This window comes from Ictidomys tridecemlineatus, chromosome 2 (genome assembly GCF_052094955.1).
Source record: "Ictidomys tridecemlineatus isolate mIctTri1 chromosome 2, mIctTri1.hap1, whole genome shotgun sequence".
Classification (NCBI taxonomy): Eukaryota; Metazoa; Chordata; class Mammalia; order Rodentia; family Sciuridae; genus Ictidomys; species Ictidomys tridecemlineatus.
In genome coordinates, this window is record NC_135478.1 from 60678326 (window position 1) to 60691124 (window position 12799).

A 12799-nucleotide genomic window follows, 5' to 3' on the forward strand; every position below is an offset into this window, starting at 1 on the left:
AATTATGAAGATAAATTTTTCCACTATTATGTGGTGTTTATTTTATCACTAATCCCTATTCTATTAAGAATAAAACCACTTCAGCATAAATCATCTCTATTGCTTTTCAGATCTAGACAATTGTATTCCATTTGATCCATTTATGCAGTACTTTAACAACAGTTTAAGACTTGGAGGAATGTAGCACACATATAATTTTCCTATTCGCAGGTAGCCTAGTGATTACATGTGAATGCCTTCCTCAAGAGCATATGCCGAAATCTGAAACTCATCTCAAAAATGGGAGGAGCCATACTTTGTTCTGACTTGCAAGTCTATACTTATTCAAATTTGAACACTTATTTAAATTTGAACACTGAGAACACTCAGAAAGCAGCATACAGAAGTGTGCATAGAGCAGGTTTAGTTTATGGTATGCTTCTCAATAGAATTTTGCTTGATTATTTATTTTAATAGTCCACGGAGACAGGATGATGACAGGTAGGTATTACATAGCTCCCAGGATATGAAACCATGCAACATTCACAAAGAATATGAGACTTCACAAGTTTGGTTTTTATATTACAATTTCTTTGAAAACTCTGTATAGGTTTTATGAAAAGGAAGAGGATAAGGGAAGGTCAAGGAGCCAAAGAGAGGAAGTGTAGTTGAGAAAGAACAATAGACATTTCAGAAGAACAACCTTGGCATGGAATACCTAATATGGAAAAATGACCCAGTAACTTTCAGAGGTAGAAAGTGCTTATTGAAAAGGCCAAAAAAAATTAATTTTTGAGCCAAATAAACAGAAAGATTCAGAAAAGGAACAAGCTCTAATAGATCTGGTAAAAATACCATTGATTCAAGACCTATAACTTTCTTTTTGGAGTTTGTTTCCTTTATAACTATGTTATTCATTCTTCTTACAGTACATTTAATTGCTCTTGTTGAGATTTTCTTGGCATTTTTTAATGCTGCTTTAAAAAGAATGCTCACTAGCTTAATAGAGGTTTATAGAATAAATATTTTCTACAGCACTTCCCAAACTCTTTTTAAGATGGGGGTAACAGCTGTCTCTGAAATATACAGGTTACTCTTCGTATATCAGAAAATGGTCATTAGGAAAGCCTATTTGCCCTCGTAATCTGGAGACATTTCCATTGTAAAATAAAAAATTGAAGGTGGTTCCAGATTGCTTCCTTCCACAATATTGGGATAAAACTCCAGGTTTGGCTTAAACCATCTGTAAGCTGGCCAGGTGGATTTTTGTAACAGATATTTTTTAAACCACCAATTTCAGTATACAGCAGTTTCAACTAGTTGTATACTTTAAAACCAGATAACAGCTGAAAAACTTAGTTTACACAGCCTATCAAGGTTTGGTATAACCTCTTTCCAAAAAGTCATACATTTTTAAACTGATAACCATAGAAAATATGATTTCTCACCTAAGTGATGCACACTTACTGAATTAAGTCCCCTAATCCTATAACATGTCCTAAGTTTTTCAAATCCCCTTATTAAAGTTAATTTTGCCAATCTTCTTTAATAATGATCATTTTGTCAATATAAAATTGCTCCAGAATTTATTTTTAAAATATTTCTGATTCCTTCCACCTGCAAAATATTTTTATGTCTTTGTTTGAAATTTCTTTATTAAAGATAGCAGTTGCTCCCCTGCTCAAAATAAATGCCAGGTGTGAACACATCACAAGAATAAAACCTAGTATTTTCCACACTAATTAAGTACCATCTCACATTTTCGTGATGTGAAAAGAATAGTCAACTTGAGAGCAATTTTATTTCCTTATTGAAATCTTTTCCAGGCAATGCAGCACTAATAATTTAGAAATATTCCATCACTAAGAGATATTATTGAAGTCTATTTCAAAGGTCTGGGACTTTCATTTAAGGTTAATATCGTTAAGCTGGAATTTTGCCTTGACTCAGGAAAGAATATAATTTAACATTAGAAAATGGTCTCTCTGGGTGTTAGAATAAGTAAGGTACTCACTCCCTAAATTAATTAAATGAAATTGAGAAAATTATTTGAAACTCTCTGAACCTTAATTTCTTTGCACATAAAATTGTCTGCCATACTAATTCTACTAGTTTGTTATGAGAAGTAAATAAGACAGTTTAATGGTGTGCTACCGTTTTCGATGTTTGCATATCTCTGGAATATATGTAAAGTAGAAACAAAAAACAATAACAACAACAGCAAACCTAGTAGTAGAGGCCCCCTGTGGGTAAACTGGAAAGCAGATTAGGTATATTATAAATTTTATATTTTTAATTCTGTGCCATATGCATGTTACTACTCAGAAAATGTTAGTTTTAAAAGAACAACAGAATTAAGGAGCCAGCATGTGGTATTTATTGGCATAGGGAAGGAAGGTGCTCAATAAATGTAAAAATGTAGTATTATTGCCACAACTTTCCATTCCAGGGAATTAATTTTATCTGTGCTGTGTGTGTGTGTGTGTGTGTGTGTGTGTGTGTGTGTGTGTATGAGAGAGAGAGTGAGAGAGAGAGAGAGAGCACTTGAGAAGGACAGAGAAAGGGAAAAGGAGGGAGATAAAACTTTTTTTCCTTCTGTTTCTAATTACTCTTCTACTCTTTTACTTGAGGTGTTAACAACCAAGAGTCTTGGTCTTTTTGTCTTTTTGATTTTTGCTCACTTCCATGACACACTCTTTACCTATGTTAGTAATGCTGCAATTTCATCAGGAAATGTTTTTTGTTTTTTCACCTCACCCTTCTTAGGAATGGTAATCTGATATTATATATATATAATAATCTAAGCCACATTTTCTACTTCTTTTTGAATATGAACAGAAAGTCTAAAGTGCATATAAATCTTTGTTTTTAATACGTGCTTCTCAGTAACTCAACCATGATGGAAATATAGTTTGCAAAAGTTTCTGTTCTTCTCATAGAAAATATTTTCCTTAGAGACAGTTTAAAAAACTTGGGAAAGAATAGAGGTATACTCAAATAGCCATTTCATTTTTCTTTCAAATTCTTTTTTTTTTTTTTTTGGTGTTGATGAACCTTTATTTTATTCATTTATTTATATGCAGTGCTGAGTATAGAACCCAATGCCTCAGACATGCTAGGCAAGTGCTCTACCACTGAGCCACAACTCCAGCCCTCAAATAGCCATTTTTATCTTTGGCAATTTCCAGATGGTTAGTTACAACTGTCAGCACTAATTTACCTTAAACTAACATGAATATTGTTGAGACATCAAAATGCCCATGTGGTGGTTTTTTGTAGAGTCTTAAAGATCTTATTCAACAGAGAATACTAAACCATATATGTGTTTGTGTGTGTATTTGTGTTATATATATAATTGGCTTATATTTAGATACATTAAAAATCCTTGAACATATTATTTTATCATCAATTTAATAAAATTGGACAACTGTCACATTTCCTTTCACTAGTGACTTAGTGAAAACCTCAAAAGTGTGTATCACAAATGTAATGCCATTTGAATCATTGCAGAAAAAACTTAACCTAATACACTACTTCATATTTTCAAGAAAACTTGTATTTAGGGTCAGAAAATTGTCAAATTAACACTGTGCTCCAGAATCAACATATAATTTGATAAATTATTAAGTGACCCAGAATATACAAAAGATGTTTGGCCAATAGGTTTTCATTCTAGATATATCTGTTATCCTAAAGTAAACCAAAACTAAGGTCTACTAAATTTTTCGTAGTCAGATATTTTTAGATCATTTCAAAGAGCCACAGATTATATCACCTCTTTAGTGCACAGTGAAAATGTTCGAGTCTACTAATTGGTATGTATGCTGGTTGATATATTTTTTTATTTCACAAGAAATAAGCAAAATTTTACCACCTATATTTATGGGCAAAACCAATAAAGACATCATACTTATTTGGAACAATCAACCCTGATTAGAGTCCCTACAGAAATCTCTCCAGCAATCTCAACAGGAAATCTGATCTAAGGCTTGGTACAAAGGAACAGTAACTGGTATTGAGTAAGAACAGTAAGAGAAGGTGCCCTCATGGCCACCTAATCATCTGGTTGCCTCCAGCTCAAGAATATCTGGCTATTGCTAAAAACATTATGTGGGTGGGAGATAATTTCCTATGACTGGAGGCAAATGGTTCCTAACCTGCAAACTTCCTTTCATTTATAAGACAACATTTTAATTTAACTGTCTTAGGAATGTTGAGCGAATAGCTCTTCTACTGAACATCTTTTCTAATTTGAACAAGTTTCCCATCTGCTGTAAAAAGAGTCATAAAGTCAGTCTCACTACCTTTTTCTTCATTTCTATTGATCTTTGTCATCTTCATATAAAAGCAAGTAAAACAAGTTATAATATTACCAAAACAAACAAACAAAAATGCTAAGAGCAGCGCTCTACCTCTAAGTAATAATTTCGTTGTTGTTATTCTAATTCTCTCTTGACTAGAGTTTGTGTGTAATAACAACCCAATTATGAATTTCATTTACCCTAAAGAAGCTAACTGACAGAATGATTAATCATTGGCATTTGTGACTCCACTATTTCCGGGCAAATCCCCTGTTGAGCAGAGCCTGTCTGATGTTAAATTGCTGTCTTCACCTTTTCTTCATTCTGCTTTCACTTGCCCTGATTTTCACCATCTTGTGTGGTTCATGGGCAATGAGACTCAATGAAAGAGTCACAGCTTTTGATTGTTCAAGGTAAAGAAGAGCCAAAGTTTCCTCCCAGAGGTGTTCCAACATGAAAATGTTTAAAGTCGATAGGACTTTCACATGATATTTTTACCTAACATTCTCCAATTTGCACACACAACAACAAAAAAATCATTCACCTAATGTTTAAAATTATATCACATTTATGTATCAATCTTTGTAAAAAGATAAACACTAACTTTCATAAAAATAGGGGTTAACAATAAATAGACAATAGGCCTTTAAATGTTTCAAAGGACCTTTTGAAGTTTATTAGGTAGCTGACTTGTAGTATTTTTGAGCTTTGGAAAAGTGTATTCGTTTAACTGTAGTCAGGTAAAACATTATCATCATATTTCAATGTGGGCAAGTCACATTTGCACTTGAAATTTAATTAAGAGAATGCAAGATGCTTTTGAAACCCAAAGATACTTGGCTCTGACATAAGATGATATATGAATACTCTCTATTTAGCTAATAATCTGAAATCAATATATTGTCTAAACAATGTTTGTTTAACTTTAGTCACAACAATCCAAAATATGAGAACAATTTTTAGCAGTTTTCAGGATAAGGTATCTACCTACATGAAAGTTTAAAGCAATAACTTATTTTTCAGTGATTTTTCTCTTGTAGCTATTTTCCATTGTTTTGGAGATTCTTCAAAATCAAGTCCATTAAAACACCTTAGTGAGCCAAAGGATATAATACAAACTTGCTCCAGGTTGGACCACTGAGAATATCTATTTTACATTGCAAAACTCTTGTCTAGGAGTGAAAAATAAAAATGGAAATACAGAATATCATCTAAGGAATCAAAAGATTAAAAAGATTTGCCCAAAGACATTTATATATGAAGATTCACTGTTTTCCATTTATCTAACATGAAACTACCTAGGAAATAATAGTACTAAACAAATGTTGACGTTATGATCTATCTAGGTCCTCTCTACTTTCTGAATATTTTCTAGCAAAACCATTAGCATAGTAGTTATCAATAGAATAAAATTAAGGTTTACTATAATTATTGTGGATTGCTTAAAGAATTTTTTTTTTCATTTTTGTTGTTTTGTTTTGCAAGTACCTTAATTCACTGTAAGTAGGCAGGCAATCATATGTTATCTGGAAGAAATAATAAGAGACACTTTCTGATTCAAGCAAGAAAACACAATTTTTACAAATTTGAATTGTTGAAAGGTAGTATGGTTTAACGTAAAAGGCTTGGAATTAAACAGGCCTGTATTTGAAACTTCAGCTTAACTTGCCTAGGCATTAGCTGAACAGCCCTGAATTTCTTAAACTATAAAATAGGGACAACATTATTTACATCATGGGAACATTGACAGAATTAAAGTGAGATAATTCGAAAGTGTCCAGCCAATGCCTGACTGCCTGCCAAGCACAGAGTGGGTACTCAGTGAACCTAACTGCTCTCTCTCCGGCTATTCTTCTTTTCCCTTTGAGTCTTCACCTTCTGGTAATGATCTCTCCGTTATTAAACTCCTATTGAGAATTAACTCAATTTAGTAGTAGAAAGTCAAAAGGCAGTGAAATCTTTAACTGGTTATGATCTGGGTTTGCCAAAATTCCCTCCTCTTCAAATATATTTCTGTTTGTTGGTACACTTATTTGGGGTCTCTATGTTAGCTTACACCAACTTCAAACATTTATTTCACCAGATATATTAAAAAATAAAAAGGAAAAAAAATTGGCAAAGAAAATATTGGTCCTCTCAGAATTATAGTAAAATTTCATTGATTCAGATCCTACTAGAAAAAAGTACATAAAAAGATTAATTGCCATTAAAATAAGCAATAAGCAAGATTTTACAATAATCTCTTACCCCACTAAATAAGGTTATTAGATCATAGTAGTTTTACACACATAAAGAAAAAAAAGCAATATGTTGATAATGAATATAGTTTTGCCTTTTGTAAACTTTGTCACTGGTCTTAGTGGGAAAATAGTAGTTTTGTATATTAGCAGTAGTCACAGAATCAGTTTTTACTCAAATTTTCTAAGTGAGTATTAACAGAATAGTCAAGTACTTAATATCTGAATGATCATTTGGTAAAATATTCTTTCAATAAAGACACAGGATGAAATATGAGTAGCTTTGCGTAATGATAAACGTGCTATTTCTGTCTCCAGTGTGCTCATAACATGAAACTTGTATTATCTTTGTTTTGTTTGTCTTGCCTTAATTGAATTAAATAATACCTATGTGGTTTCATTTTGCCACACCACAGATGGAGAATTATACTCTGGCACTGCAGCTGACTTCATGGGGCGAGACTTTGCTATATTCCGGACTCTGGGGCACCACCACCCAATCAGGACAGAGCAGCATGATTCCAGATGGCTCAATGGTAGGTGGTACGTGCAAGAACTCAGGCACGTAACCTGTGTATTAAATCACTGGAGAACTTTCCCTTTATAGTGTATACAACATGACTTGAGATTTAGTGTGTTGTTAAGCTAATGGTGGTGACTTCATGACTGGGTGTGAGAAAGTTGGGCAAAAAGAGAAAAGAGAGATTAAAATTTCAGGAAGTACATGTTTTGTGACAAATGTGAAGTTTCTCTGAAGTTAGCTATGGAAAGAGATCTGAGCTAGAGCTCCGGAAGGGAAGCAATGGAAAAAGATAAGATGGTTTACCAATCCTGTCTTATGGGGACACCACAAAGACTCTCACAGCATAGCATTCTTTTTTCCTCCACATTTCCCCTTATTGCCTTGAGAACATACTATAAGGTACTGAACATCAAAAACATTTTTTTTCTATTCTAATAACATTATACTGACACTGTTCTTAAAATCCCAAAGGACTTTTGTATCATTATTTCACTTGACTTCATATCATTATTTTGAATAACTTCACCTCTAATTTCCTCAAAATCCCCTCTCTCATTTTATAGGTGATAAAATTTGGGTCAATATGTTATTTAACCCAATAGTCAAAGATTTGTAATAAGAACCTAGTTTCCTGAACTTTAGGCACAGGCTTAATTACTTGAACGAGTAGATTGTTCATTTGTCAATTACTCTTTAACTTTTCTATATTAATTTAACATAGCAAAATGTGTACAATGCATATGCTTGTAATAAATAATTAATATTTTAATTCAGGTGTTTAACTAACTGATCCTAATATCTACTTCTATGTAGTGGGAACTTCAGTCATGCTAGTTTTCCTGCCCTTACTTCTGAGAAGCCCAAAATTTATTTTGTCACTTCTTTCTTTCATTGGTCTATTATGAAAAAAAAAAAATCATAACTTGGCCTCTATACCTCAGTGATACTTCAGGGAACCATGAGTTGTGTGTGATGATCTTTGTTCTGATTTATCCCGTGCTTCAAAGTGACTATTCAAAAACATAAATCAGTCCTCAAGTTACCTCTGTCAGCATCTCTTTCCTCCTGTGCCAGCATTCTGATTGATCTATTATTTTTCATGCATTAGAGACAAAGACAAGACTCTTCGGATGCCTCATCTGTCCCTTCTGCCTTTATTCTTAATTGCATTGGAATTCTTCATAAATTACCCAATTTAAATTTCTTTTGCTCTCTCTCTCTCTCTCTCTCTCTCTCTCTCTCTCTCTCTCTCTCTCTCTCTCTCTCATTACTTTCTTTCAATGACCTGAAATCTTGCACCCCTATCCCACAGGAAACCCTTCTTTTAATCATCATATGTCACAATGTCCCTCTATGTTTAAATTTGTAGCTGGGTTAGGATTTGTTTTCTCAATATTTGTACTTCCTTTAGTCACTTTCAATATGCATTTTATCCAATAATCTCTCCCTGAGCCACTCTTCCTTCGAAGGTCACCTATGACTTTGTCTAGTTTTTTTTTTTTTTAATCAATCTCCATTTAGACAACCTCTCCTGAAGCATATGCCACTGCTAACTAGCCCATTCTCAAAACACTTTCTTCTCTTGTTTTCTCTAAACATGGCTCCAGTTCCACACTGATGTTTTAAATATAGATAGTCCCTAAGACCATTCCTGATTGAGTACAAACACTGTGGTAACCATTGGGCATGAAGTCAAATAGCTCCTCCTTGGAGTAAAGGAGGTATAGTGCTACCTGGGTGACCATCTGAGAAACTGAAAGCCTCACCAAGAGAAAAACAAGGCACTGAGTTGAAAACAAGGGTGTGTGTAAAACTCCAAGAGCGCAAAGGACAACTTTGGAATATTTACCATTGATTATTAAACCTGGGATGTGTATGGAGGCAAAATGAGTCAGGAAAAAAAAAAAAAACTCCATTCCGCTTTACTGTCTGATCTATTCTCAAATGGAAATATTTGTGTGAAAGAGAGAATGTTTGTTTTTTATGCACAAGAAGGTGACTTTGATCTGCTAAGGACTGTGAGGGTTATACAGGCTTTCACTGTCTGTGAGAAAAAAAATCTCATTAGAAGATGGAATAACATAAAGGAGAGGGTAGTATCCATTTCATTTTTATGGCCTTGGAGGAAAAAAGTCATCAAGTTAAAGCTGCTTTTATGCTGCACGCTTGCATGTTGACAGCTGAGTCTGAAGAATTTACACTGTGGGAAAACACAGTCATTGTCCGCAGCTCTGTACTTCATCTTTGAAAATGTGTAGTTCATTTGAGAATTCAGTTATCAGTCTCTCAGCACTAAACGTGAGAACTGATTTCTCCAAATTAGCACAGAGGTTCCATGTGACAGGGTGCAGAAACCAGGCTGCTATGAGATGGAATGAAGGGCCTCGAGAAATCGAATACCATCTCAGAATGAAATTGGAAACACAGTGTTTACACACTCATGCATAAAATAAATGAGCTTTGAGGAATCAGCACAGACTACACAATCATCTGTGTTGCCAGAAGGAATAAATTGCCTTGTAAGATTTTTTTTCCAGGGGTCTTTGGAGCTATTAAATTAATTTTGGCATATGCTTTACTTTACTTTTCTCAAATAGGTTCAACTCTTTTGGAAGAATTAGTTCATCTCTTTTAGATGGCTCTTATTTTTTTTTCCTGCTCAAAAGAGAAAAACAAAATATAACTAAACTAAACTAAACAAACAAACAAAAAAAAAAAAAAGAGAAAAACAGCCATCTAGATTTGGAGCCTAAAATATCTTAATTTTTTTAAATAATGAAATTTTACTGCTTCCATAATTACTATTTATTTTGCATTTTTAAAACAGTACCAATAATGTTTCAATTATAGTTTTAATAGAAAGAAATCAGAAGGAATAAAAGACATTTTTAAAAGATGGAGAATCTACTGAGTTTTTACATATTAATATATAACAATATTTTTTAAAATTCTCATCATGTACACGAATCCCTATTTTAAGTTTGCAAGGGGTTAGAATGACTTTTGACCTCATAAAATACTAGTGTGTGAATTTGACATGATATACCAAAATTCACTGTGTTTTTCTTGTGCTACGTGAATGTTCTTGATATGATATGATTTTAAACTTCAATTACAATTTCAGCTTACATTAATTTGAAATAAAGTAAATTTTTTCTGTGTCTATTTATAGTAAAATAAGCAATATAAGTAAATGAATTTATGCTGCTATGATAGAATTTCTTAACATTAAGTCTACAAATACTACTATAATTACTGTACTCATTACCCATTCATTAGAACAGATGAAGGGCTAGTCCACATTTATTTTTCTATTTGATCAAGACTATTTTCCAATATTGTTTATCTTGGAATAAAGTTGGGATGCCATATGATTTGAAAGAATGACTTTCAAATCTTTAAAGTAAGAAAGTTTTCTCTTGACTTTGGACCTTATGTATAATGAAAAGATAATACTACCTACCTCGCATAGTCATTTTTTTAAATGACCACATAACAACATAAAAAAAGAAATGAGCAATGGCTTGGCATTTAGTAAGCACTTAATAAATGTTAATTATCTCTATATCCTTTTCTCTTCAACTGGGTGGAGCATGCTTGGGAAGCTTTGTCAGATTCATTCTGTGAGTGATTATAGTTGAGCCAGGGTGAAAGGGCAGCCGGCGTTGGGTCTAATATATGAAACCACATGGAAGCCTGAGAGAGCCAAGGCCCGGTGAACACAAACAGAACTAATTACAATGCCTGAAGTGTGAGGCCTTCCCACCCGTTTCAGGAAGACCTGTTTTCTTTTAGCGGAATTTCCTAAAAGGATCATGCCTGTGGATAGACCAACCCACTTGTTTTTTTCTGTAATTGGAATGGTATGCTAGTCATGGTTCCACTTCCTCTGCCCTGTAACATTCATACCATGCTGGTTGGCCCTCACTGGAATCAGCATCATTTCCTCTGTGGTCACGTACTAGGATATTGCATGTTCTCCTAAGATTCAAATTTCTCCACAAGATTTGTTTTTAGAAAAATAGAACCAAGAAACATGACTGCAGATAAACTCTGAGTGTACAAATTAATATTATGTGGTATCAGATACCAGTCTCAAATCACTCATACTGCTCTTTTAATAAACTATTTTAATTCAACCTGTTTGAAGGTACTTTTTTATTCTTTAATAAGTAAAATGAATTACCCAGTTTTGCCTAATGTCAGACTTCTTAATGATGTCATTTCTCTAGCTGAAGTAAATTAGTAATATTTTTCTGATTTTCGGAGAAAAAGCCCTCTGTAAGCCTTGCTTTATGTTTATATGAGCAGATAAATCTTACAGAAGCTGAGCAATGATTCAGTTAAAGTAGAAACAACAAGGGCTCTTTGAGTCTTTGAAGATCGTGAATGAAATAACTAGAATGTAGTATATTTTAGCTTTTAATTACATCTATGAGTTCCCACTGTACTCATTGTTGTCAATTTTGCAGTATCAGTATAAAGAATCTCACAAATAAAAATGACCATATTGATCTGGGAGTGGGGGTAGTAGTTTGCCTAGAATTCCCAGTACCATCAAAAATACAAACAAACAAAAAAGGAAATATTTGTGGTCATTTTTTTTTCCTGAAATTGAGCTAAAACATGAAAAGGCAATACTTTAAAATAAGTATTTATATCTATACTATTAACTTGGCAGTCATCACTATGTTTTCTCATGAATTCTGTTATGCAAAAAAATTTCATCCTAATAAAGAATGCACTCCCCATAGGAGTAAAATCTTTTCAATAATAAATATGTACCATGAAATTATTCTATCCTCTAAATGGTTAATAAAATCACTAAATATGACTTTATTTTCCTTAAAAAGCTAAAAGTTACCAAATATACTGTCACTTGATCTTCTTTTCAAAGACCTAATTTTTTTGTCACTTTTGTCTAGGAAACATCACTTTTAACCAGTTTTATTTGAAATTACGTTGTAGAAATGAAGAATAGTGAATAAAAACTTGGAGTAAAAATTTACTTGTTAGTAGCAATATTCTTGAAAGCTGATCTTTTCTTCAGACCTCTACAAAAATGTCTTTGAATAAAATTGTTATGATATGGCATTTAATATTTTTGACTGATGAACTAAAAAGTATAATTCTCAGATGTGGCATATTAGTCACAACCTGTGAATAGCTTATTAGGAATTAAATGGTGAGAGGAGGAAAAAAAAAAACCCTAAGTATTATATTTAGTTAAGGTAGGCCTACTTTTAAAAGTAAAATTGGCTAAAACTTATAAAGATGAGAGACTAACTTGGGGAACTCTTTAAAGTGAAGCCAGAACCTTTTCCTTCTTGTTTTTAACATTTTTCTCTCTCTTGTCTCACCATCAGTTTAATGAATACAGAGCCTGTCTATACCAATTTCCTCTTCCAGAGTCACTACATTCAGAGCTCAGTGGGCCTCAATAGGGATTTACTGCTGACTGGGTAATCTGGGTTCCTGTGTGCACTGACATCAAGCAAGAGATTTACCCAGAGAAGTGGATACCATGACAATGCGTGTAACCATGGTGTGACCGGCCTCCCTGACATGGCTCTCAAAAGCTTTCCCTCTGTGAAAACAGAAGCCTGTTTGTAAATTAATTAGTTTCTGGCGGCAGCTTGATTGTTGACCCAGAGTTTGTAGAGTGGAAAAACAATCAGATTAGTGTGCTCAGGGTAAAAGACCACTGTGCACTTGTGTGTGGCTTGCTCAACTATTGAAGCTATGAATGAAGTGAAACA

General features: G+C 33.4%; 2 protein-coding genes across 3 annotated transcripts in view; one reads left to right on the top strand and one right to left on the bottom strand.

Moving 5' to 3' along the window:
- The window catches only part of LOC144375101 (semaphorin-3A-like), a 268754-nt gene that overhangs the window by 106962 nt on the left and 148993 nt on the right, over positions 1–12799 (top strand). For both annotated transcript variants that reach the window (XM_078038659.1, XM_078038658.1), the window contains one exon: positions 6934–7053. In XM_078038659.1, coding sequence (XP_077894785.1) covers positions 6934–7053 — 120 coding nt within the window. The remainder of the gene's footprint in view (positions 1–6933; positions 7054–12799) is intronic.
- The window catches only part of LOC144370521 (dystrophin-like), a 129284-nt gene that overhangs the window by 11525 nt on the left and 104960 nt on the right, over positions 1–12799 (bottom strand). The gene's annotated exons all lie outside the window — the stretch shown is intronic.